At 40.0% G+C, this 25290-nt stretch overlaps 2 protein-coding genes across 54 annotated transcripts in view; one reads left to right on the top strand and one right to left on the bottom strand.

Annotated features, from left to right (window-relative positions):
- The window catches only part of ESCO1 (establishment of sister chromatid cohesion N-acetyltransferase 1), a 93037-nt gene extending 68556 nt beyond the window's left edge, over nucleotides 1-24481 (top strand). For 26 of the 29 annotated variants that reach the window (XR_013525788.1, XR_013525790.1, XR_013525789.1 and 23 more), the window contains one exon: nucleotides 3177-4653. Coding sequence is in view for 21 of the 29 variants with exons in the window: in XM_035270716.3 (XP_035126607.3) it covers nucleotides 3177-3324 (148 nt within the window). In the remaining 8 variants the exon portion in view is untranslated. Of the gene's footprint in view, nucleotides 1-3176; nucleotides 4654-24148 lie in introns of those variants that run through there. The other 3 variants (XR_013525787.1, XM_078347866.1, XM_054244052.2) reach the window with 1 other exon arrangement.
- Nucleotides 8575-25290, bottom strand: part of GREB1L (GREB1 like retinoic acid receptor coactivator) — a 334722-nt gene continuing 318006 nt past the window's right edge. For all 25 annotated transcript variants that reach the window (XM_054244041.2, XM_078347854.1, XM_078347858.1 and 22 more), the window contains 6 exons: nucleotides 19584-19749; nucleotides 18429-18656; nucleotides 17293-17434; nucleotides 15528-15728; nucleotides 13030-13168; nucleotides 8575-11302 (listed from right to left, as the gene is read on the bottom strand). In XM_054244041.2, coding sequence (XP_054100016.2) covers nucleotides 11139-11302; nucleotides 13030-13168; nucleotides 15528-15728; nucleotides 17293-17434; nucleotides 18429-18656; nucleotides 19584-19749 — 1040 coding nt within the window. In that variant the 3' untranslated portion in view covers nucleotides 8575-11138. The remainder of the gene's footprint in view (nucleotides 11303-13029; nucleotides 13169-15527; nucleotides 15729-17292; nucleotides 17435-18428; nucleotides 18657-19583; nucleotides 19750-25290) is intronic.

The raw sequence follows: 25290 nt of genomic DNA, 5'->3' as shown, positions 1-25290 counted from the left end.
TAGTATGAGATTATATAGTAGGCTAAATGCTTAAAATTATTTTTTATTTATTTATTGTTGTTGGAGACAATCTTACTCTCACCCAGGCTGGAGTGTAGTGGTGTGATCTCGGCTCACTTCAGCCTCCACCTCCCAGGTTCAAGCATTTCTCCTGTCTCAGCCTCCCAAGTAGCTGGGATTACAGGTGCATGCTACCACACTCAGCTGGTTTTTGTTTTTTTATTTATTTAGAGAAGGAATCTTGCTCTATCGCCCAGGCTGGAATGCAGTGGCACGATCTCGGCCCACTGCAACCTCTACTTCCCAAGTTCAAGCGATTCTCTAGCCTCAGCCTCCCAGGCAGCTGGAATTACAGGCACCCACCACCCTACCAGCTAATTTTTGTATTTTTAGTAGAGATGGGGTTTCACCATGTTGGCCTGCTGGTCTCGAACTCCTGACCTCAAGGGATCCGCCCATCTCTGCCTCTCAAACTGTTGCTGGGATTACAGGCGTGAGTCACCATGCCCAGCCAAGAATTTTTTTAAAAAATAAAATCGTTATTGATATATAATTATATACCGTAAAATTCATCTTTTTAAAGTTTGTAGATCAGTGGGTGTTAATATATTCAGAAGGTTGTACACTAGTCATCACTATCTGGTTTCAGGACAATTTCATTATTTCCCCAAAAAACTCCATCTCCATTAGCAGAGACTCCCTGTTTCTCCCTATCCCCAGCCCCTGGCAACCACCAATCTCATTTCTGCCTCAGTGGATTTGCTTATTGTGAGCATTTCATGTAAATGAAATCCCACAACATACGAGTTTTGGCAACTGGTTTCTTTCACTTAAGAATGTTTTTAAGGATCATCTACATTGTAGCATGTGTTAGTGTGCTTCATTCTTTTTTTAACTGCCAAATCATATAACACTATGTAGTTATATCACCTTTTATTTATCCATTCATTAGTTGATGAGCATTTGGATTGTTTCCACTCACTGGCTATTATAAATAGTGTTGCCATGAACATTTATGTACAAATTTTTGTGTGGATGCATGTTGTTATTTCTCTCAGGTGTGTACTTAGGAGTAGAATTGCTTGACCATATGGTAGGTATGTGTTTAACATTTTGAGGAATTGCCAGACTTTTTCACAGTAGCTGCATTATACAATCCCATTAATAATGTGTGAGAGTTCTAATTTCTTCACATCATCACCAAAATTTGTTTTAGTCTGTATTTTAGCCATCCTGGTGGTTGTTAAGTGTAATTCATCGTGGTTTTGCTTTGTATTTCTAATGAATAGTAGATGTTGACCATTTTTTTTTAATGTGCTTATTGGCCATTTATCAAATGTCTATTCAAATTCCCTGTCCACTTTTATTTATTTAATTTTTTTTTTTTTGCTCTGTCGCCCAGTCTGGAATGCAGTGGCGCTATCTCAGCTCACTGCAACCTCTGTCTCCTGGGTTCAAGCAATTCTGCCTCAACCTCCCAAGTAGTTAGGACTATAGGCTTGCCCCACTACACCCTGGCTAATTTTTGTACTTTTAGTAGAGAAGGGGTTTTGTCGTGTTGCCCAGGCTGGTCTTGAACTGGTGTCAAGTGATCCACCCGCCTTGGTCTCCCAAAGTGTTCTGATTACAGGCATGAGCCACTGCACCTGGCCAATTTTTCTGGGTTTTTTTTTTTTTTTTTGTCTATTTTGTAAAGATGGGGTTTTGCCCTGTTACCCAGGTTGATCTCCTTGAACTCCTTGGGCTCAAGCATTTTGCCTGCCTTGGCCTTCCAAAGTGCTGGGATTATAGGTGTGAGCCATTGCATTTGGCCCTAGGTCTTTAATATCTTACAGCAATGTTTAGTAGTTTTCAGTATACAAGTCTTAACACTTCTTTCGTTAAATTTATTTTTTTGTTTGCTGCTGTTGTTTGTGGAGATAGCATCTCACTCTGTCACCCAGGCTGGAATACGGTGGTACAAACACAGCTCACTGCAGGCTCAACTTCCTGGGGTCAGGAAATCCTCTTGCCTCAGCCTCTTGAGTAGCTGAGACCATAGGCATCTGCCTGGCAAAAATTTGTTTGGTACAGTTGGAGTTTTGCTGTGTTGCCTGGGCTGGCCTTGAGCTCTTGGGCTCAAGCAATCCACTCGCCTTGGCCTCCCAAAATACTGGGATTACAGGTGTGAGCCACTGCACCTGGCAAGTATTTAATTTTTTTTAACGTTATTGTAAATGGAATTTTTCCCTGTAAGTTTCAGTTTTAGGTTGTTCATTACAAGTGTATAAAAATATATTTTACTTTTTTTTTTTTGAGATGGAGTTTCGCTCTTGTTACCCAGGCTGGAGTGCAATGGTGCAATCTCAGCTCACCGCAACCTCCGCCTCCTGGGTTCAGGCAATTCTCCTGCCTCAGCCTCCTGAGTAGCTGGGATTACAGGCACGTGCCACCATGCCCAGCTAATTTTTTGTGTTTTTAGTAGAGACGGGGTTTCACCATGTTGACCAGGATGGTCTCGATCTGTTGACCTTGTGATCCACCTGCCTCGGCGTCCCAAAGTGCTGGGATTACAGGCTTGAGCCACCGCGCCCGGCTATATTTTACTTTTGAATATCAATCTTGAATATGCAACCTTGCCAGACTCATTTATTAGATTTTATGTTTGTTTTTGTGAATTTTTCAGGATTTTCTGTAAACAAGGCCTTGTCATCTGCAAAATCAGCTGAGCGTGATGGCAGGCTATGAACAGATAGTTTTATTTCTTTCTTTTCAATCTGGGTGATTTTTCTTTACCTCATGACTGACGTCCAATACAATATTGAATAGAAGAGGTGAGAGCAGTCTTATCTTATTCCTGAACTTTGAGGAACAGTTTTTTGTCATTCACCATTAATTCTGATGCCCTTGATCAGGTTGAGGAAACTGTTTCTACTCTTAGTTGTTGAATATTTTTATCATTAAAAGATGTTGGATAAATGTTTTTACATTGTTTTATTAAAATTTAACCTCAGATTATTGATATTATAGATGAATAATTATTTTCAACAATTTTGAGCACATACAACAGTACCTAAAAAGCTTTTTTAGTCAAATTGTATTTGATAGATTATTCTAATTTTAATGATTAGAAAGACTATTTTTTTTAACCTTTCACACTTTTCCCCTTCCCTCCCCCCTGCTTTTTTTTTTAATAGGAGTAACTTTATATATGGCTCATATTTGAGTAAAGAAGAAATTGCTTTCTCAGATCCCACTCCTGATGGAAAACTGTTTGCAACACAGTACTGTGGCACTGGTCAGTTTCTGGTATATAATTTTATTAATGGACAGAATAGCACGTAAAACAAATTCTTGCCTACACCACTAGAGGACATTTATTGAAGAGAATGGATTGGTTGCTGACTTTAACCAGGAACTAGGGCCATTTTTATTACAATGAACTCAGGACTGGCAACAACCATATGGTTGTTCCATTTTCATAAAATTGGAAACAATGCAGTAATAGCTTATTGTTTTGTTTTTTAAAGAAGATATTTTATTATCTTTTACAGAAATTTATGATTGATGTATTTTATCTATAGTTATTTAGACATGTTTACATGCAGCAGATAATTGTTCATAGTGGACTGAAAACTAATGCAAGGACTATGGTCTCAGTGATAAGTATATTTTGAAGTTCTTAATATGGAAATATACCAGTGTAGCTTGGTACTGTATTTTTTTATATTGATCTGCTGATACCAGTTATAGGTTTAAAGATTGTATTTTTACAGAGTGGAAACCAGTTTTTTTGTTGTTGTTGCCCAGGCTGGAGTGCTATGGCATGATCTTGGCTCACTGCAACCTCCACCACCCGGGTTCAAGCGATTCTTGTGCCTCAGCCTCCCAAGTAGCTAGGATTACAGGTGCCTGCCACCACACTAGGCTAATTTTTGTATTTTAGTAGAGATAGGGTTTCACCGTGTTGGCCAGGCTGGTCTCAAACTCCTGACCTTAGGTGATCCACCCGCCTTTGCCTCCCAGAGCGTTGGGATTACAGGCATGAGCCACCATGACTGGCCAGAAACCAATTTTTTTTAGTTATTTTTGAAGTAGGGTGCAATATTAAGTGTTTTGGAATTTGAAGCTAAGTTTGAAAAGGCCTGAACTATACCCCTATAGAAAAGGAAAGCTCCAGGTAAACAGGAAGATTTGGAATATTGAGCATTTTTTCCTGATTTTGCTTTTTCCTATCTTTGATAGCAGGAAATAGAAAGTGGTAAAGAATTGAGGCTTTTCTTCTTAAAGAGCTGTAAATGACAAGCATTAGGAAAGGTACTCTCTAGATTCATTATTCTTTCATTCTGGTTTCACTTTTTAAAATAAATGGCAACTTGGCACACCTAGGCTGTTAACAAATCTCAAAGAGGTTTATAAAAACCTATAAAATACTTGGAAGTGAGGTATGGATGACTTGGTATCTGCTTTGTTATTCCTCAGAAATACTGCACTGAGTATATGCCCTCATTACTGGACTTCATTTTGATACTTGTCTATCCTTCATAGTGCCCTCTACTTTTAAAGGGTTTATATGTTGAAAACTGCTGTGGCCTTTTATGACCTGTATATAATGTAGAATAAAAATAATAAAATACTTGATAGCTTTTTCTAAGTGATCAATGTACTAACTGAGATAATGGTGTGTTGTCTATTTGTGCTTTTTCAGGGTGTTTTTTTCATTTCATACCCTGAAATATGATTAAAAGATTGGCTTCCTAAAGGTAGTTTCCACCAGTTTGCCAAAGGATCATTATTTCACCAGCGAATCAGCTGAACTTTTCCAAAAGGCAAAATCCTTTCTGATTATTTTAGTAACATGGTACTTTTATGGTGTTTCAAATAAATGAAGGGCCCACAACACCCAAGAATGAATTCACCACTATGGTTCAACTAGGTTATTTTTATAAGCTGAAATAAATGATCATATCTCAGTTGAAAACTGGCTTATTTAGGGCCTTAAATTAATAATCAGGTATACATGTTATTTCCCTATAAATTTGTGCTTTTAAAATTTCCACAGTGGTGTAAGACTCTATAATCTGTATGGGTAGAATGATAGGGCAGGGTAAATATTTCCTTCTGATTCTTCATGCTCTAGATTTTGTTTTGTTTCGTTTTTGTGTGTTTTTTGAGATGGAGTCTTGCTCTGTTTCCCAGGCTAGAGTGCAGTGGTGTGGTCTTGGCTCACAGCAACCTCCGCCTCCTGGTTCAAGCAATTTCCTGCCTTAGCCTCCTGAGTAGCTGGAATTACAGGTGTGCACCACCGTGTCCGGCTAATTTTTGCATTTTTAGTAGAGATGGGGTTTCACCATGTTGGTCAGGCTGGTCTTGAACTCCTGACTTGTCATCCACCCGCCTCGGCCTCCCAAAGTGCTAGGATTACAGGCATGAGCCACGGTGCTGGGCCTGTTTTTTTTTTTTTTTTTTCCTTTTTAGGACACAGAGTCTCATGCTGTCACCCAGGCTAGAGTGCAATGGTGTGATCTTGGCTCACTGCAACCTCTGCCTCCTGGGTTCAAGTGATTCTCCTGCCTCAGTAGCTGGGATTACAGGTGCCTGCCACTATGGCTGGCTAATTTGTTTTTTTGAGACAGAGTCTTGTTCTGTCACCCAGGCTGGAGTGCAGTGGTGCAATCTTGGCTCACTGCAACCTCCGCCTCATGGTTCAAGACAATTCTTTTGCCTCAGCCTCCCGAGTAGCTGGGCTACAGGTGCGTGCCACCACCCTGGCTGATTTTTGTATTTTTAGTAGAGATGGGGTTTCACCATGTTGGTCAGGCTGGTCTTGAACTCCTGACCGCAGGTGATCCACCCACCTCGGCCTCCCAAAGTGCTGGGATTACAGGTGTGAGCCATTGTGCCCAGCCCTAGCTTTTGATACTGCCATTTCCCTTTGGGCTTGAGACTCTTCTGGTTATCCCTGGTCTCATTGTTTCCTGATAGATACCATGTTTTTTTAAAAAAACAATTAAATTTTGGTATATAGTGTAAAGTCTGTAGTAACTGTTAACCTCATAATATGGGTCCAATTTCCATAAACAATAGTATACTACTTTGACTACTTTTGACTTGGTACAAGGCTATCTGGAGGTGAAAGAGAGTAGTATATTGGGTGGTTGGTTCAAATTTTATTACTGAGAAAACAGTTTATTTTCATGTTTATGCTGAAGATACAGCCTCCCAAATTTTACATTTAGGTATTTCTCTAAGAATAGTATTATTAGTTAATACCTAACATTGAGTATCTGCTATGTGTCAGACCCTGTGTGTTTAGTGCTGCATTGTTTTATGTGATCATTATGACAGTCCTATGAGGTGGGGTTTATAAGTGAGGAATCTGGAACTTAGAAGATAGTTAAGAGCAGTTTGTGTGAAAAGTGTTTAAACATTGAACTAAAGCTGTGATGTGGAGTTGAAGACCAGACAGGTACACATTTAAAAGATAAAATTGAAGAATTTACACAGTTGAATTGATAGGAATTTATAACAACCAGAAAAAGATCATGGCAAAGAGGCTAAGGTAAGTGGGAATTTTGGTTTGGGTAATTGAGTTAGATTGACAGATGGGAATACAGGGGAATTAGGTTGGGAGGATTGAATGGGGATGCTCTCAGATTTGGTCACGATTTTAAGGTGGTTGTAGAATCTCCAAGTGGATAGGTATGTTTGGTATACAATTGGATATGTAGATCAAGAGTTTGAGAGAGATTCTAACTGAGCAAACAAATTGAGTTTACTTATTTATTTGAAGGTTTAGAGGGTCACCCTGGGGTTTGTAAAATGAGAAGGTAGAAGAGATTTTTGAGGTACACCATCATTGAGGAGTCTCAAAGAAGAATACCTAAGAAGGCATGAGCAAGGTAGGAGAGCCAGAAGAGAGAGGTAGAAACCAAGGGAAGAATTTCAAGATTCAAAGAATGGTCAACCCTGTCATATCACAATTGAAGACTGAAGAGAGCCCAAGTGATGTTAGGAAAAGAGCAATCTCAGTGGAGTGGTGGAGGCAGCAGGGACACAGTGAGTATACACTAATGGCCACAGATGGCAGAAGAGGGTGAGTCTGTAATTGCTGACTTATATGAAGGTGCTGATAAATTTTTTGTTAGCAGTCCTCATAGTTGTTGGTCTTTATAAAAATGCCAAGCGTAGAGGCACTATAGGAGTCACAAATACAGTCAGGAACTACAAGATTTTATGGATAATGCCTTTATCTGCATGGACACTGATAAAAAGCAATATTTTACTACATAATATGCGAGAACTTGGTATATCTACCAAAAGCCTGACTGTTAAAAGGACAGTGAGTACAACAAACCTGCAGTGATATTTTAATTGTTCTCATTTACTTTGCACGGCTGCCCAGCTATAGAGTCTTATCCCTCTGGATAGGAACACAGCTGTATTCCTGCCCATCCACATTGTGGCTAGGGTTGAGATTGCTGAGTTGATTTCTGGGGTAGTAACTGTAGACACACATTTTATTTTTCATGGCTTTTGAGCCTTCTGGCAGAAAAAGGGATGAGTTCTGTCTTTTAGCAACCCCCCAACCCCACCAGCCTTCTGGTAAAAATAAAATACATTGGACTAGTAAAAATAACATATTTGGAATGAAGTGGTTAGAAAACAACTTACTGCTGTTGCTTTTTTTTTCCTTTTAACTTAATATCATCTATTGTCATAGTCACTGAAGTAGATGCTTTAACCCAATACTTGATAGTTGAGAGCACAGTGAATGAATGACTTTTTCTTTGGCCTTAGAGGCAATTTCTAAAATCATCTTTAGCAGTGTTTTTTTGTTGTTGTTCTTTTTTTTTTTTCAGTGAAGCCAAGGTTTCAGTGTTAGAGCAGTATTCTCCTAAACCCAGAGGAAGCTTTAAGGACCAGTTTCCAGTTTCTGTGTCTAAAGAGAAGCTTGAGGAATATTTGTTCCTGGATGTTGTTCCAGGCCTAAGTAGTTTAATGTGATGTTGCAGCAGTCAGAGTTTCAGTGTTTTCAAGGCAGCTGCTTTGGAATGCGTAGTGGAGCAATAGTAGTCTTTTGTTTTCCTCTGAAAGTCTGTCATTACACTTACAAATACTGCCCTTCCTGAGGGCCCTTTGACCTAGAACATTGTTTTCATGGATTCTATGTCAAATTCTTTTAATTTACTACACTTTATTAATATATTGAAAGCCATTTTTCTGGACAGCAAAGTTATTCTCAAAAGTTCATCAAACTTTTAAGAAGATATAGTTCATACTACAATAACACTGTCTTCATATACATAGTTCTAGCAGCTTTTGAGAAGTTCTCAAAAAGTTTGAGCATTTTAAACTAGAGGAGATTAACAATAACACCTTGTATCATACCACTCTAGCAACCCAAAGTTTGGTTTCCAAAAGGACATCAAAGTGAGTATAACTGCAATCTGTCAAATAAAAGATTGGGATCTACTGTGTGTATTTTCAACATCTTTTCTTAGGTCCTAAAAAGGCTGGAAGTCACATTATAGGTTGGATATTGCCAGAGTCAGGGAGCTTGTTTTCTTAACATGCCAGAAAATTAAAAAATAATTTTTCAGAGGGGGTGGGAGATAACTTTAATACATTCACCAAATTAAAGGACAGAAACATACAGTAGACACAACTTAAGACAATTTTGAATCATTAACAAAATGTGAGGTAGACTGACTAGTGAAATTCACCAAATTTTAAGAAAATTTTATAGTAATAAAGTAACACAGGTGTCCCCTTTTCTAAAAATCACAAAAAGCAATTGCATAAATTACAGCCAAAAAAAATTGACTACAACAATTCTAGTTTTTAGTTTACATTCAGTATTAACCTGTGTGAACTGTCATACATGCTGAGGTTCAACCGGTCTATAGGTGAGTTACTGTGTGGGCCTAGTGAATCCATTCATCCCACATCAGTGTCCTAAGGGCTTGCAAAGCTTAAAGCTGAACACATTAGGATATATACACACACACATATCATGGTGTCCTGTGCTTGTGCAACTTTATCCTTAAAGAAGGACCTAACATTCTCTGAAGAATTGTACTGGTGAGATTTTAAAAGATCCAAACCTTAGTAAGATAGGCTTTGAAAAGAATAGCTCAATTTCTCTATTATAGGGGTGATGGTCTTTTGGCTTTGTTCTGGCATCTCTCTTCCACAGAGTTAAATAATATTTAAGAGCTCATAATAATTTGAATTTTCAGAGTGCAGCCCTAACTAATGGAGTAACTGCATCTGATGTAACTACTTAAAAAAAAATTCTTTATAGACTATGAAGTCATAAAGCCAAAAGAAACCTTGAGAGGCCATCTACCCCAGGTACAATTGTTTTAGAATTATTTCAAGTATTTTATTTTGCCCTATGTAGTTGTTAATGTTATTGGAATATTGCACAGACAGTGGGTTTCTTGATATTTGCATTAGGCCCTTTCAACAAAACAGGAACAAGTGAAATACATTCATATTTAAACCAAACTGCTTCAAAACATACCTCTTTACCAAAAATTCCACTGTACTAAAATTAAGGAGTATTTTTTAAAGCATATATAAGGCAGGTCCTCTTTAAAGGACAATTAAAAATGCGGTTAAAAGGAATTGTTGGCTTCAAAATATAGTTAAAGCATAAGTAGCTATATTAAAACCAAGAGATCTACAAACCATTTTTAGTCTAATACATTCCATTTTTTCGCTAGCTGTAAACTCCTTGTTATAATAAAGCTGGTCAATTAACATTTTTTGTTCTAAGTAAATGCAGGCTTAGTAGGCCCCTCAGTAGTTTCAGGTTACAAACAAGATGTATTCAAGTAAAAATGACCATTTTAAGTGGGATAAAATAGTAAATATGGGCTGAGAAAACTCAAGAGATTGTTCAAGGATGAGAACTGGAATAATTTAAGAGTAAACTTCTAAGAGTTTGTCTAGAACATTTTCTAAAAATAATTTTTGATTAAAATATTAGAGAAATCTGTAGAAACATGCCTTCCACTGCTGATACTAGACAAACACCCCCTGCTGATTTTAATGAGTCAAAAAGACTCTTAATGGAGTCTTTCTTACTCCTTACAGGAGTCACTGGTAGGATTAAGTAAAACACCTCTTTCTATGGCTCAGTTTTCCAATTCAGCAATTTCTGTGGTGTTGTCAGTGTAAGGTGGTAATATTCAGTGCATCTTTTAAAGGAAGCTTTGCTTGAATCCCTGAAAGGAAGGAAACTAGTTCCACTCTGCAACAGAACCTCAGCCTGACATTTAGGTTTGCTGGTGCCAACTGCTTAATTCCAACAAAACAGGGTGGGTGCAGGTTACCTGCTGAAAACTTCTTAACTCACTCAACTGACTTTATCAGGTTCTTTTGCACAAGATTAATCGCTGTTCCATTGTCTCTTAAGTAAGATATTCTTAAAGCCTGGAAACAAGTTTAAAGAATGGGAAAAGCAAAGGAATTAGGCTAGAAGAAGATGCATAAATGCACACAATGCCTGCTCTGCATTTACTGATTTCTTTGTTCAGTTTAAATAGTAAACTTTGAACTCCTGTGGAAATTTTGCCAAAAGTTTCAATACATAGAAGATTATAAATCTTAAACTAACACTACACAGAGAAAGACATAGCTACTGCTTTTTTTAAATACAAATATCATCTACATTCTATCATTTCAAACCCCTGAGTAATACTGTACCAAAGTACAGATCTGAAGAGAAACTGAGGGTTCAGGCCTCAAACGTTAATCTTCAATTAATTCCACACCAATGGCATGAGTCTCCCATAACACATTCAGGCTAGTTAATGCTGACAGTTTCCCCCAACATAATGTAATAGAAAAAATAATGCAGACTCCACATTCACTCTCCAAAGTATGTCCTCCTCAGGATCCCATGGGCAGACCGTATCTTCAGTAATTGCATAACTGCCTAGGGGAGTTTACCTGAATTTAAGGGTCCAATTAAGAGTGGTATCCCCAAAGACCTGGGTCAGATTTGGGGAGTTCTTTGGAGAATTTAGACAAATATGTTGCACTTTGCTCCACAGTGATTGTACTTTAAAGGAAAAAAAAAATTCCCAAATTGTTTCTGTCCCACCCCACCTAGGCATCGTTTTGCTGTTTTTGGTCTCTTCAAAAGCTCATACATGACGTCCGGTAAGAAAGTAGAGAGGCTTGTCATCACTGCTATTAGCAGTTTGAAACTCATCCCGGAGGCGGAACTGCCACTCATCTTCTAGCTCTAAGCGGACAATTGTTTGGCGCAAGGAACTTCTGTCTTGGCAGATAACACACAGGGTAGCACCTTCAGAAAACAAGACAGAAATAGGTCTTAGGCTCAGGGATTGAGAACTAACTATACTGTCTCTGATTACATTTCCTGAGCTAAGACATCTGAGAACGAACAGGTAGGTCAACAGATGGATAAGTAATTTATGAGAATTGTTTAATTTTATTATTTAAGTAAGTAGTTTTACAAATTCAGTAATTTTTTAAAGAGTACAAAGTAAGTAATCTTCCAGCTACATTCCCTCTTCCCTGCGATAATGTATTTCTCATGTGTTCCTCCTAGGTTAGGGTTTCTGAACCTCAGCAGTAGTGTACTTGGATAATTCTTTATTGTGGGGCTGTTCTGTGTCTTTTTTTTTTTAAGAGACAGTCTCGCTCTGTCGCCCAGGCTGGAGTGCAGTGGCACAATCTCGGCTCATTGCAACCTCCGCCTCCAGGCTTCAAGCAATTCTCCTGCCTCAGCCTCCCAAGTAGCTGGGAGTACAGGCACACACTGCCATGCCCGGCTAATTTTTTGTATTTTAGAAGAGACAGGGTTTCACCGTGTTTCCCAGGCTGGTCTCGAACTCCTGAGCTCAGGCAATCCACCTGCCTGAGCCTTCCAAAGTGCTGGGATTAAAGGCATGAGCCACAGCAGCTGACCTTGTTATCTTGTTGGATGTTTAGAACCTAAACATCCAGCAGCCTTGGCTTCTGCCCACTATGTGCCAGCAAGCAGCAGCCCCATTATGACAATCAGAAGTGTCTCTGGCCCCCAGCAGGCAAAATCTACCCCTTCCCCACTCCCAATAAGAAGCACTGTGTCAGAAATACTTAATACATAAATAAATCCACAGTCCCCCTACATCTCCGCTCCCTGTTCTCATGCTGTAGTGTTCTGAACCTCACTTTCTTTGCTGATCTCAAAGGTCATTTTATCAGGATTTGTGATGTTTAATATTAGTTTGTTCTTAGGCTAGTCTCTTTATATTGTGCATACCTATTGAAACAACTTTTTTCTTTTCTTTTTTGAGACAGGATGTCACCCAGTCTGGAGTGCAGTGGCACAATTATGGCTCACTGCAACCTCCACCTCCTAAGCCCAAGTACTTCCCACCTAAGCCTCCTGACGTGGCACTACAGGCGTGTTCCACTGTGCCTGGCTAATTTTTGTATTTTTTGTAAAGGCAGGGTTTTGCCAGGTTGCCCTGGCTGGTTTTGAACTCCTAAGCTTGAGCTCAGATGATCTGCCTGCCTCAGCCTCAGCCTCCCAAAGTGCTGGGATTACAGGTGTGAGCCACCACACCTGGCCTATGGTTTTTGTATCAGAATCACAACTAAGGGTTTGTTTATGTCTAGGGATGCAATTATACACAATTATTGCAGTTGCTTCCTGCCCCAGGCAATATGTTATCAGTAGAATGTATATAATTATATACATATATAGACTCATTAACCTGATATCTATTAAAATTAAATTATATGAGAAGTGTTATGTATTCTTGCAGTGTATCATTCCTTTCTAAATAGTGGCAAAAACCTATTTCATATGGTCACGAATTTGGCTATTCATCTGCATTTAGTCTTAGGATAACAATGACTTCATTCCCTTCCCAACCCCCAACTAGTGGCCCTAATTTTAAAAGCAGGATGTTCAAATTATTGGTAAAAATCGTGTTCAAGTGCTTTTAAAAAATATCTTTATCTTCTGAATTTGGCTCAGTGGGAACCAATAGCAGTTGCAAGGTACTAAATTTGACTTACCTTTTAGAAATTTAAAGTTCTTAAGAAGATCAGCACCTACAAAAGAGTCACAGAGGTACAAAAGGAGTCCACTGAAAAACACCCCTTCACAATTGACATTGCTGGAGTGGGGTCTGGAGCTGATGTAGCATATGGCCACCTGAAATCATCAAGCAGAAATAGTGTGGGCATTTCAAGACCAAGCAAAATATCTGCAGTTCAGCAGAATGAGTCAGTACTTTTCTTTTTGTCTATTCAAGGGTAAGGTAAAGAAGATGAGTTTTTTCCAATGTTAACCTAAATGGCTTGGTTAGTTAAGCTTTGCAACCTCTTTTATTTAGCGTGCCAATTGTTAACCTGTTTAAAGATTATCTTATTTCTCATAATAAAGGACTATTAGGAAATAAATTGGAAACAAGCTCTTCAATTTAAGAGAGTCTATAAAATTTTTAAAACTACCTTCCACAGAAAGCACACATCTTTCCTAAGATTAAATGTTTGAATTACCTTATTGGTGAGAATAAAAAAATATTTTTGATCAGCTTTCCATTTAGATATACTTAAATTTTCAATTGGATGGAAGCTAAGACGGTACATGGGCTGGGCACAGTGGCTCACACCTGTAATACCAGCACTTTGGGAGGCTGAGGTGAGTGGATCACCTGAGGGTCAGGAGTTGGGAGACCAGCCTGGCTTACATGGAGAAACCCTGTCTACTAAAAATACAAAAAAAATTAGCCAGGCATGGTGGCAAGTGCTTATACTCCCAGCTACTCAGGAGGCTGAGGCAGGAGAATCGCTTGAACCCAGGAGGCAGAGGTTACAGTGAGCCAAGATTGCACTACTGCACTCCAGCCAGGACGACGAGTGAACTCCGTCTCAAAAAAAAAAAGTGCATGAATTTAAATTTTTGGTTCTATCTGGCTTCTGTGATGAACAGATGATAACTACAGAAATTCAAGGATGTAAGTAAGATAGTTGGGAGTTAAAACAGCAGAATGACTAAATGCATGAGCCAATCTGCTTGGGTTCAAATACGAGTAGCCATCGAACAATGAGCAGTTTCCTTCCTTTTACTATATCTCAGTTTCCTTAACAATAGTACTTGTTTCATAGGATGTTTTCTGAATTAAATAACTTAGTATTCGGTAAATGTTAGCTGCTATTAGTAGTAGTATTGAGATTGTGTTCATACCCAGAACCCTGGACTCTAGGATAGAGGAACTGGAATATCTGGGTCAGACATAATCAGTACATAAATATTGTAAAAGATGTTATTAGATCTCACGGGTTTGGGTTCGTTTTGTTTTTTTGAGATGGGGTCTCTGTCACTTAGGCTGGGGTGCAGTGGCACAAATCATAGCTCACTGCGACCTTGAACTCCTGGGCTCAAGTTATCTTCCCACCTCAGCCTTTTGAGTAGCTGGGACTACAGGCATGTGCCATCACACCTGGCCAGTTGTTTTAGTTTTTGTAGGGACAAGGTCCATGTCCTCCAGGCTGGTCTCAAACGCCTGGCCTCAAGTGATCCTCGCACCTCAGCCTCCCAAAGTGCTGGGTTATAGGCGTGAGCATCTATGCCTGGCCTTTACATCTGATGGTTTCTTAAGGTTCCTTCTACTTCTAAAATTCTATAATTTATTACCCAATCTACAGTGTAGATTATTGAAACATAAAAATGGGAATGTAAAATGTTTACACTGAAATTTTAAAAATTGGTTTTCAAAATTGAATACAGTTGGACTTGTGTTGAGTATGTTTATGGATGTGTTTTTTTTTTTCAATACATACAAAGAAAAGGCCCTGGAAGGAAACAGTATACCAAAATGTTCTTCTGGCAGGTGACTGAACTTTATGCTTTTATTTTAAAACATGTTTTATAAGGAGGATGTACTACAGTAATCATTTCTAAAGGATAGCTTAGTAGCAGAAGCCTGGAGGTGCAAGTGGCAGTTTTTTTAAAAAACTAAAACATGAAGAATTTTAGAAAAAGAAATGAGACCTCTAAAGGCTTCAGGTGGTACACATTTATTGGTTCAGTAATCACTGAGCTCCTTATATATGTATAAAACAATGGCTAAGACATTGTGTGTCTTTGAAAAACTCACACTTTTATGTAGAAAATCCCACAAAATTAATTACAGTATAATCTGATGAATGTTAAGAGAGGTGGGAGCAAGCAACTGCTGCCCAAAGTCACTGAGGCAGGCTTCTCAGAGGAGCTGACATCTGAGCTGAGTTGTATATTCCCTGGCTCATTTGTACAGTTAAAATAGGCATGGGGAGGGTTAATTGCATGTTGTGTGAGCCTTTACATAAGTGAGTATGCGAAGGGTAGAAATACAGGTTTTGATCTGTATTATCTTTAATAAAAGTTCTGGCAAAGGACCAGACTGGCATCTTGATTTATATTTCTCTCTTGTCATAGACTCCTATTTTGCCTCCATTTCAGTTTTCAAACAGCTAAAATGAGAAAGGGATGGACATAGTAAGCACAGTATCCCCCACACCCTTTTTACCTCTGGTCCAATGTTAAGGTAGCAGTCAATGGCCAGCACGGGACTCTTGAAGTTACGGATGGCTTTGGGGAAGAGTTTATATGAGGCGTGCTGAAGGAATTTCTCCAGGAGAAACTGTGCAGGGGCTGCCAGTAGCGTGTGTTCACTGTCAGGAGCGCAGATGTATTGAAGGGGCAAGATGGGTGCTAAGTTCTCTGACACCTGAAATCAGAGTCAACATCATGATGGGAAATTTGTCTGTCCCTGGATTAAACAGGTGAGGAAACACTGAATTGTATCCTAACAGTCAAATAATAACATAACAGAGTGAGGGGTGCTAGCTTCTGTGTCAGTCAGGGGTCCTGAATATTTTTTTCTCTGGGGAATAGTACAATAGGATTTAATGCAAGTTACACACAGCAAGGGCAGAAGAGAACAGGCTTCTCTGAAAGTTACCACATTTAACAGGTACACTGTGAGATCTAATCAGAAGCGTTTTACAGTGGTGCTCGGTGTGTATGTATCTATGTATGGGTTAAATCCTATCTATCTCATCACAACCCCACCAAAAAAATGGCAAGGAGGTTTCTAAGCTCCACTGGTAGCCCACACTGGTATCAGTAAATGTCTTAGAAAGGGGTAGTAATACAGGTTTTGATCTGTATTTTTTTTTTTTTAGACAGAATCTCGCTGTGTTGCACAGGCCTGGAGTGCAGTGGCGCGATCTTGGCTCACTGCAGCTTCTGCCTCCCAGGATCAAGTGATTCTCCTGTATCAGCCTCCCAAAGAGCTGGAACTACAGGCACGTGCCACCATGCCCAGCTAGTTTTTGTATTTTTAGTAGAGATGGGGTTTTACCATGTTGGCCAGGATGGTCTTGATCTCTTGACCTCGTGATCTGCCTACCTCAGCCTCCCAAAGTGCTGGGATTACAGACGTGAGCCACCGCACCCAGCCATATTACTGTATTTTAGGAAAGTTCTAGCAAAGGATCAGGCTGGCATCTTGATTTACATTTCTCTCATGTATTACATAAAGAATGTAAAAATGTGGCAGGGCACAGTGGTTGAGGCAGGAGAATCACTTGAACCTGGGAGGCATAGGTTGCAGCAAGCCAATCATGCCACTGCAATCCAGCCTGGGCGACACAGTGAGACTCCGTCTCAAAAAAAAAAGTAAAAATATAAAGTTTGCCATCTTGAAACTGAAGTTTTGATGGATTTGTTAAGGCTTAAATCCAAATAAACTTAAGATTTAAGACTGACATCTAAAGTAATTTTGTTAGATTGTCAAAACAAATGTTTTGGCTCTGGATGAGTCTCAGTAACAGAAATGAGATTGAGAATTTGACATTAAGAACTCCCTTATAGCCAGGCACAGTAGCTCACGTCTGTAATCCCAGCACTTTGGGAGGCCAAGGTGGGCAGATCACTTGAGGTCAGGAGATCAAAACCAGCCTGGCCAACATGGTGAAACCCCATCTCTACTAAAAATACAAAAATCAGTCAGCTGTGGTGGCACACGCCTGTAATCCCAGCTACTCAGGAGGCCGAGGCATGAGAATTGCTTGAACCCAGGAGGCAGAGGTTGCAGTGAATGAAGATCACGCCACTGCACTCGAGCCTGGGTGACAGAGTGAGACTGTCTCAAAAAAGAGAACTCCCTTGTCTTATTTCACTTTTCCAATAAAATGGAAAGTGCTTAATGCCCGTATCTAATAACAAAGATATTACTAAGATATCATTGTACTTATTTTCAGCATTAGAATCAAGCTTGCAGTACTTACCATGATCTTTGGTTTAATGATAAAGTCCCTTTGCCCGCCAACCTGAACATGTTTCTTCATGAGACTGAAGTTATTAAAGCGGCAGATGAGCAGGCCACTACTGTTGGTTCTCAGATTAAAGTCAACATCTTCACAGAAATACCTAAATTGTAACCATAACAATAGGTTTCTTCAGCTGGCATATCTCAACCATGATAACTACACACAGAGAGATAAATGTGTAGCAAGATATTAGGAGCCTAAAAAACTATGCTTTTGTGGAGCTGGCCCTCAGCATTCTGAGTCAAGTCTATGTTGAAGAGAATGAAATCATGTACATGGCATCTAGAGAATGGGGCCTTTAGGCTCTGAGAACTCAGCTTGCTGCTTCATTTCTGTATGGCCTTGAAAAACTCAGCCTTTCTCAGAAGGGAAGTGAAATGATCTTTGTCCTAGATATGTCACAGGGTTGAGGTATCCCTATGCAAAAACTATATTCCTATTTGATACACTGTGACAGAACAGAAATATAGAGGTGCTCCCAGTTTTAAAATTCTGGCTACAAACAGTATGAAGCCTCTGTCAAATTTAAAACAGAAGTGAAAGCAGCAGCTATTCTGTAACCGCAAGATTGGCATAAGAAGGACTTTATGGTCCCTGCCTTCTTGCTTGACCCTCTCAGGTTTTGTAGGAACCTGGACATTATTTGGGAGGCAAGGCCATGGTTAGCCTGCTCATACTCATCTGCTGCCTTTTTCCTACAGGACCCAAATCCCTGGGTCCTACTAACTACTAACATTCAGGAAAAGTGATTTCCTTCTGAGTTTTGAGGGTGAAGGTGGGCTTAGTCTTAGATGTTTATGGGTCCACATACTAACTTGAGTCAACAGTTACTGTGTCTGTCTTAGTTCTTGTTGAATAATGAGATGGCTAAAGTGTTTTCTTCGAGTATTTCATACTGTAACCCCTGTTAAGGTCTAGGTCAGTTGGTGATAAAGGGGCACACGTTGGGGCTTGTGATCACCCTTTCTCCTTGCCCACATAAAGAGTAAGCTTCTCAATTGAATACACAGGAATAAAAGCATTACAGAGGCTAGAGCTAAGCAGAAGCAATCAGTAGATGCCAGGATTACCTGCATCCATGAGGCCTGACTTACCTGTTGAAGTCATACTGTACATTCTGAGTCAAGTCTATGTTGAGGAGAAGGAAATCATGCACATGGCACCTAGAGAACGGGGCCTTTAGGCTCTGAGAAGTCAGCTTGCTGTTCCATTTCTGTATGCCCAAGATTGCGTAGTGGACAATTTTTGGTGTGGCTTCAATGTGCTGCAAGACAGTCTTCAAGGACACATTCTTACTGGAAACTCCTACTTCCATGGGCTGGCTATGAAATATAGTTTATATAAGATGTCAATAAATATTACAGAAGAGAGGATCATTTGTGAAGTGTCTACACACTATTATACACCAGTAATACTCTCAAGGATATAATTAACTGATTTACTTTGTATTAGCAAATGGAGAAGAATGTCAAGCCCAGTTTTTTCCTGTTATTATTAAAGAAACTGCCTTCTGGGGCTGGGGCTTACCATTTTAGGGCAGAGAAGGAAATCCAGCCCCTGTGTCAGAGTGTACAATGAATAAAGAGTTGCCAAAGAAGAGGTAGCCAGAGGTTGGAAGCATAGGATTATCCTTCCCAGTTCTGGTAATTGTATATAATAAGGAATATTTTATAAGAGTCAGGAATACTTGACAGAATCTCGCTCTGTCACCCAGGTTTAAGTGCAGTGGCGCAATCTCAGCTCATTGCAACCTCTGCCTCTTGGGTTCAAGTTATTCCTGTGCCTCAGGGCTACAGGCATGTGCCACCATACCCAGCTTGTTTTTTTTTTTTTTTCACTCCCAAAATTGCATTAAGCTAATTTTTGTATTTTTAGTAGGGATGGGGTTTTGCCATATTGGCCAGGCTGGTCTAGAACTCCCGGCCTTAAAACGATCAGCCTGCCTCGGCCTCTCAAAAGTGCTGGAATTATAGGCATGAGCCACCGTGCTTGGCTTCAGTAGACTTTAATAGCTAACCAATGCCATGATCCCAGAATGGTCCAGGAATTTAATGGGCTATTGAATGTCTACGTAAAAAAATTCCTAAGTCACCACAAAATGTTCTATTGAGAGTGGTTTCATGGTTGACTGTTTTGCTCTGGAAAACTCTCTCTCTCTTATTTCCACATGTAACTGTAACCAAGAAATGTATTGTCCTGCCTATATATAGCATTGTCATGCCCCCAGAACAGCTTGTAAGTATCACTACCTGGATGGCTCCTGAACACTGTGAATGTTCCATAGGACACACGAATCATCCATCATGACAATGAATGGCCAGACACACTGGCGTTTAATGCCTAGCTCCTCCAGGCGGTTTCTCTCCAATTCTAGGTTGTGATATGATAGCTCCTTAATAAGGAACCTGGCAGCACCTGGAAGGCAACATAACCACATCTACGTATCCATACATCCTTCACTCAGGCTTGGCTGGGCTTCAGAATTCCTGTTCACATGGCAACCATGCAGGATGGGAGCCAATCAAATGTTCAGAGCATTGGCTCTCAAACCAGTGTATCTAACAGTTACTGGGGAATCACTTTTATGTAGATTCTTAGAGCCCATTACCAGAGCTGTCTTTGAGTCTGGTGGGCCCAAAGCCAGAGATATCTTTGAGGTTACAAATGATATGAACCACACTTGGAGAGTATTGCAAGAATCCAGTTTCCCTCATAGGACAAAGGAATCCACATCTAGGAAATGCTATTACTGTTTACTTCCTTGAAGCATGACAAGAGGCTCTCTCAGACTTGGAAGCAGCCACTCACATGTCCTGTACTAGGTAGTTAACTGGCCTGCAGTGAGTGGGAATGCCAGTTCCACTGATATATCCCCTGCTTTAAATACTTCAAGGAAACAGCAGCATCTTCTCTGAAGAAGACTGGAAACAGGCAGCCTTTTTCTAGATCTGCCTTTTGCAAGAGGCAATATGGTATAGAGATAAAGAGAATAGACAGGAACCCACCTGTCTGATTTTGAATCCTAATTCTACCACTTTCTAGCCATGTGTAATGGAACAGAAGGAATTAATTATGTTTACAAGTCATGGACAGACTCTATATCTTCATTTCCTTATCATTGGGAGTATTCCGAGCTCAGAATTTTCCCAATGCAAAAAAAGGCTCTGAAGAGCCGGACCTGGGAACCTGGCCAGTTCCCTGATCCAATTTTTTGTAAACACCTCAAGGATGTTAGTTACATGATGAAGACATGGACAGTGTCCTGACTTGACCCTTCTTTATTTTAAAAAGTATAAAAGATTGTTTAGCAGAAGCCGAACTGAGCTTCGGTGGTGACTTGGTCTGGACTTGCGAAAACCCGTGCTGCTTTATTGCCGGTGTTGGAAGTTTGTGAGCGTCTCTAGGTATCCTGGTAAATAAACTCTTTCTTTCCTTGTAAATAAACTCTTTCTTTTCTCTATATATCTTGGCTGGTGTTTTTCTTCCCACGAATCTGCCTGAAAAGATTAGAAAATCCAAGCATGGTACTGAGCAGTGCTCACACCATGCGACCCTGGACAAAGTAAACCCATTGTGCCTTGGCTTTCCCACCTCTAAGAAGACAATAATAATGGCAATCTCATAGGGTTGCCTTATGATGCTCAGGATAGCACCTCACACCCTCTGAGTACTCAGTGAGGTTAGCAATTATCAAGATGATGATAGGAATCAGCCAAATTTTCTAAGTGGGCCATCCTAAAATGAAACAAAATGTAGGTACTAATGAAATGGAATAACCAAAGCAGTGTGAATAGATCAAGGCTAAAACTGGGACATAGGAAAATCTACCTTTCAAGAATGTGTGTCATAGTTTGCACTCTCAATAAGGGCCATAGCTGTGGGCTTTTCTTATAACATCATCATAGTCAATGGTGAAAGACTGAAAGCTTTTCCAAAACTGAGTTCAGGAACAAGACAAAGATGCCAGTTTTACCATTTCTATTTAATATGGTACTGGAATTCACAGGCAGAGAAATTCAGCAAGTAAAAGAAAAGGTAACCAAATAGGAAGGAATTAAAAATTGATCTCTATTCCCAGGCAACATATACACAGAAAACTAAAAATTCCACCAAAAATCCCCTTTAGAATGAATATGTGAATTCAGCAAACAAAATTCCACCAAAAATCCCCTTTAGAATGAATATGTGAATTCAGCAGAGATGCAGGTGCAAAATCAGTTGCATTTGTATACCTCAGCCATGAACAATCTAAGAAAATTAAGAGTTCACTTAAATAGCATCAAAAAGACAGATGTAGGAATAAAGAAGGCAAAAGACTTGTACAGTGAAAAATACAAAGCATTGAAGGAAATTAAGGAAGACACCAGTAAATGGAAAGACATCCTGTGTTTATGGATTGGAAGACTTGATATTAAGTGTCAATACTACCCAAAGTAATCCATAGACTTAATGCAGTCCCTATCAAGATCCCAAGGACTTTGCAGACATAGAAAAATCCATCCTGTGATTCATCCAGTATTTCAGGGGACCCCCAAATAGCCAAAACAATCTTAAAAGAGAGGCAAAGTTGGAGGTCTCATACTTCCCGATTTCAGAACTTACTACAAAGCTATAGTAATCAAAACAGTGTGGACCAGGCACGGTGGCTCACACCTGTAATCCCAGCACTTTGGGAGGCCAAGGTGGGTGGATCACTTGAGGTCAGGAGGTCGAGACCATCCTGGCCAATATGGTGAAACACCATCTCTACTAAAAATAAGATAAAAAAAAAAAAAAACTAGTTGGGCGTGGTGGTGGCACCCGTAATCCCAGCTACTCGGGGCTGAGGCAGGAGAATCACCTGAACCAGGGAGTTGGAGGTTGGAGTGAGCCAAAATCGCCCATTGCATTCCAGCCTGGGCAATGAGTGAAACGCCACCTCAAAAAAGTAAAAATAAACAAAACCCACCAAAAAACAGTGTGGTAGTTTTGATCTGGGCCTATAGAAAGCCCAGAAATAAACCCTCTTATATATGGTCAAATGATTTTTGCCAAGGATGCCAAAGTCATTCAGTGGGTAAAAGATGATCTTGTCAACAAACATGGTTGGAGGCTGGACATGGTGTCTCACACCTGTAATCTCAGCAGGTAGGAGGATCACTTGAGGCCAGCAGTTTGAGAACAGCCTGAGCAACACAGACCGTGTCTCTACAAAAAATTTAAACATTAGCCAGACATAGTGGCACACGCTTTAAGTCCCAGCTACTCAGGAGGCTGAGGTGGGAGGATTGCTTGAGCTCAGAACTCTGAGGCTACAGTGAGCTATGGTCATGCCACTGCACACACAGCCTGGGTGACAGAGCAAGATCCTGTCTAAAAAAAAAAAAAAATGGTTCTGGGAAAACCTTACAGTCACATGGAAAAGAATGAAGACCCTACAAAAAATTAACTCAAAATGGATCAAAGACCTAGACATAAAAGCTAGAAATATAAGTCATTTAAAAGAAAACATAGGGGAAGGCCTTGTGACATTGAATTTGGTCTCTTAGATATGATACCAAAAACAAAAGCTAAGAAAATAGACAAACTAGACTTCATCAAATAACAGAGTAAAAGGCAATCCAGCAATCCATGGAATGAGAGAAAATCGTATTTTTTTGTTTTTTTTTTTGAGATGGAGTTTTACTCTTGATGCTTAGGCTGGAGTGCAATGGTACGATTTTGGCTCACCACAACCTCCACCTCCCAGGTTCAAGCAATTCTCCTGCCTCAGCCTCCTGAGTAGCTGGGGTTACAGGCATGTGCCACCATCCCTGGCTAATTCTGTATTTTTAATAGAGACAGGTTTCTCCATATTGGTCAGGCTGGTCTCAAACTCCTGACATCAGGTGTTCTGCCTGCCTTAGCCTCTTAAAATGCTGGGATTATAGGCAAGAACCACCATTGGAAGAAAATCTTTTCAAAGAGTGTATCTGACAAGGGGTTAATACTCAGAATATATATTTTTTTAAACTGCTACAACTCAACAACAACAAAATAATTTAGTCGAAAAATCAACAACTTTAGAGTCAAGTCTTCAAAGAAGATATACAGATGGCTAACACACACACACACAAAATGATGTTCAATATTATTAATCTTTAGGGGAATGCAAATCAAAATCACAATGCAAAACGCACCCCCCCCAAAAAAAAAGTGTTGGTGAGGATGTGAAGAAATTGGAATCCCTGTGCACTGTTGGTGAGAAGGTAAAATGCTGCAAGCCACTATGGAAAACTGTATGGTGATTCTTCAGAAAGTTAAAAATGAATTACCATATGATCCGGCAGTCTAACTTCTAGATATATGCCCAGAAGAATTGAAAGAAGAGTCTCAGATATTTGTATACTTGTGTTCATAAAAGCATGATGCACAACAGCCACAAGGTGGGAGCAGCCCAAGTGTCCACTGACAGATGAATGGATGAATTAAATGTAGCAGATACATGAAATGGAATATTATTCAGCCTTTAAGAAGGAAGGGAATTCTAACACATGCTACAACATGGATGAACTCTGAGGACATGCTAAGTGAGATAAGTCAGTCAGTCACAAAAGGACAAATACTGTATCATTCCATTGATATGAGGCACTTAAGAGAAAGGAGAATGGTGGTTGCCAGGTGCTGAGGGGAGGTAGAGAATGAGGAGTTGTTTAATGGGTATAGAGTTTCAGTTTCACAAGGTGAAAGGAGTTCTAGGAATTGGTCTCACAACAATGAGAATGTACTTAACACTTCTGAATTTTTAACACTTTCGAAGTCATTAAGGCAGTAAATTTTTTTTCTTTTGAAACAGAATTTCGCTCTTCTTGCCCAGGCTAGAGTGCAGTAGCGCGATCCTGGCTCACTGCCACCTCCACCTCACGGGTTCAAGTGATTCTCCTGCCTCAGCCTCCAAGTAGCTGGGATTACAGGCGTGCACCACCATGCCCTACTAATTTTTTTTTTAAAGAGAGATGGGGTTTCACCATGTTGGCCAGGCTAGTCTCAAACTCCTGACCTCAGGTAATCCACCTGCCTTGGCCTCCTGAAGTGCTGGGATTACAGGCATAGGCCACTGCACTCAGCCAAGGCAGTAAATTTTATGTTGTGATTTTTACCAAAAATAAAAATAAGTTTGTATATTTCATTTGCATATGTGTGTTGGCTTCTTTCTCCCCAAATTATTGCAAAAATGGCAAAATTGTACTAAACAGTTTGGTCAGATCTAGGATGAGAAAACTTTCTCCTAAGGATTAGTCAGGCACACACAGGGTCACATTCATATAGCAAAAGCCTTCAGTTAGTATGAGTTTAAGTGGTTTTGGGGAGGCTGAAGGAACAGAAATAATACAGAAGCCTTATTAATTCACTTGATACAAAGTGACAAAATTATTCAAAACAAAACCATTTTAAAAAATATTTTAAGCTTGGCTGGGTGCAGTGACTCACACCTCTTATCCCAGCACTTTGGGAGGCTGCGGCAGGCGGGTCAGGAGGTCAGGAGTTTGAGGCCAGCCTGGCCAGCATGGCGAAACCCTGGCTCTACTAAAAATACAAAACTAGCCAGGCCTGGTGGTACACACCTGTAGTCCCAACTACTTGGGAGGCTGAGGCAGGAGAATTCTCTTGAACCCAGGAGGCGGAGGTTGCCATGAGCTGAGATTGTGCCATTGCACTCCAGCCTGGGTGACAGAGCAAGACTCTGTCTCAAAAAAATAAAGTATTTTAAGCCCATATTAAGGCTGTTTGAAGCTGAAGGACATGAAAAGGCATAGAAAGGAACAAGAAATGGAGAGATCTCAGAAGGAAGGGAGAGAGATGAATAGAGAGGAAAAGGAAGAGGCAGAAGCCAAGTGGGGAGACAGTGGAGAAAGGAGAACCTGGAGGGAAGAAACGTAGGTTCAAGAAAACTACTCAGCTCTTATCTGCCCTCCAGTCCAACTCTAGGCTGGGTGT

The sequence above is a fragment of the Callithrix jacchus genome, chromosome 13, assembly GCF_049354715.1.
Source record: "Callithrix jacchus isolate 240 chromosome 13, calJac240_pri, whole genome shotgun sequence".
Classification (NCBI taxonomy): Eukaryota; Metazoa; Chordata; class Mammalia; order Primates; family Cebidae; genus Callithrix; species Callithrix jacchus.
Note: the sequence above shows the minus strand (reverse complement) of the source record. Positions and strands in the feature narration are given on the sequence as shown.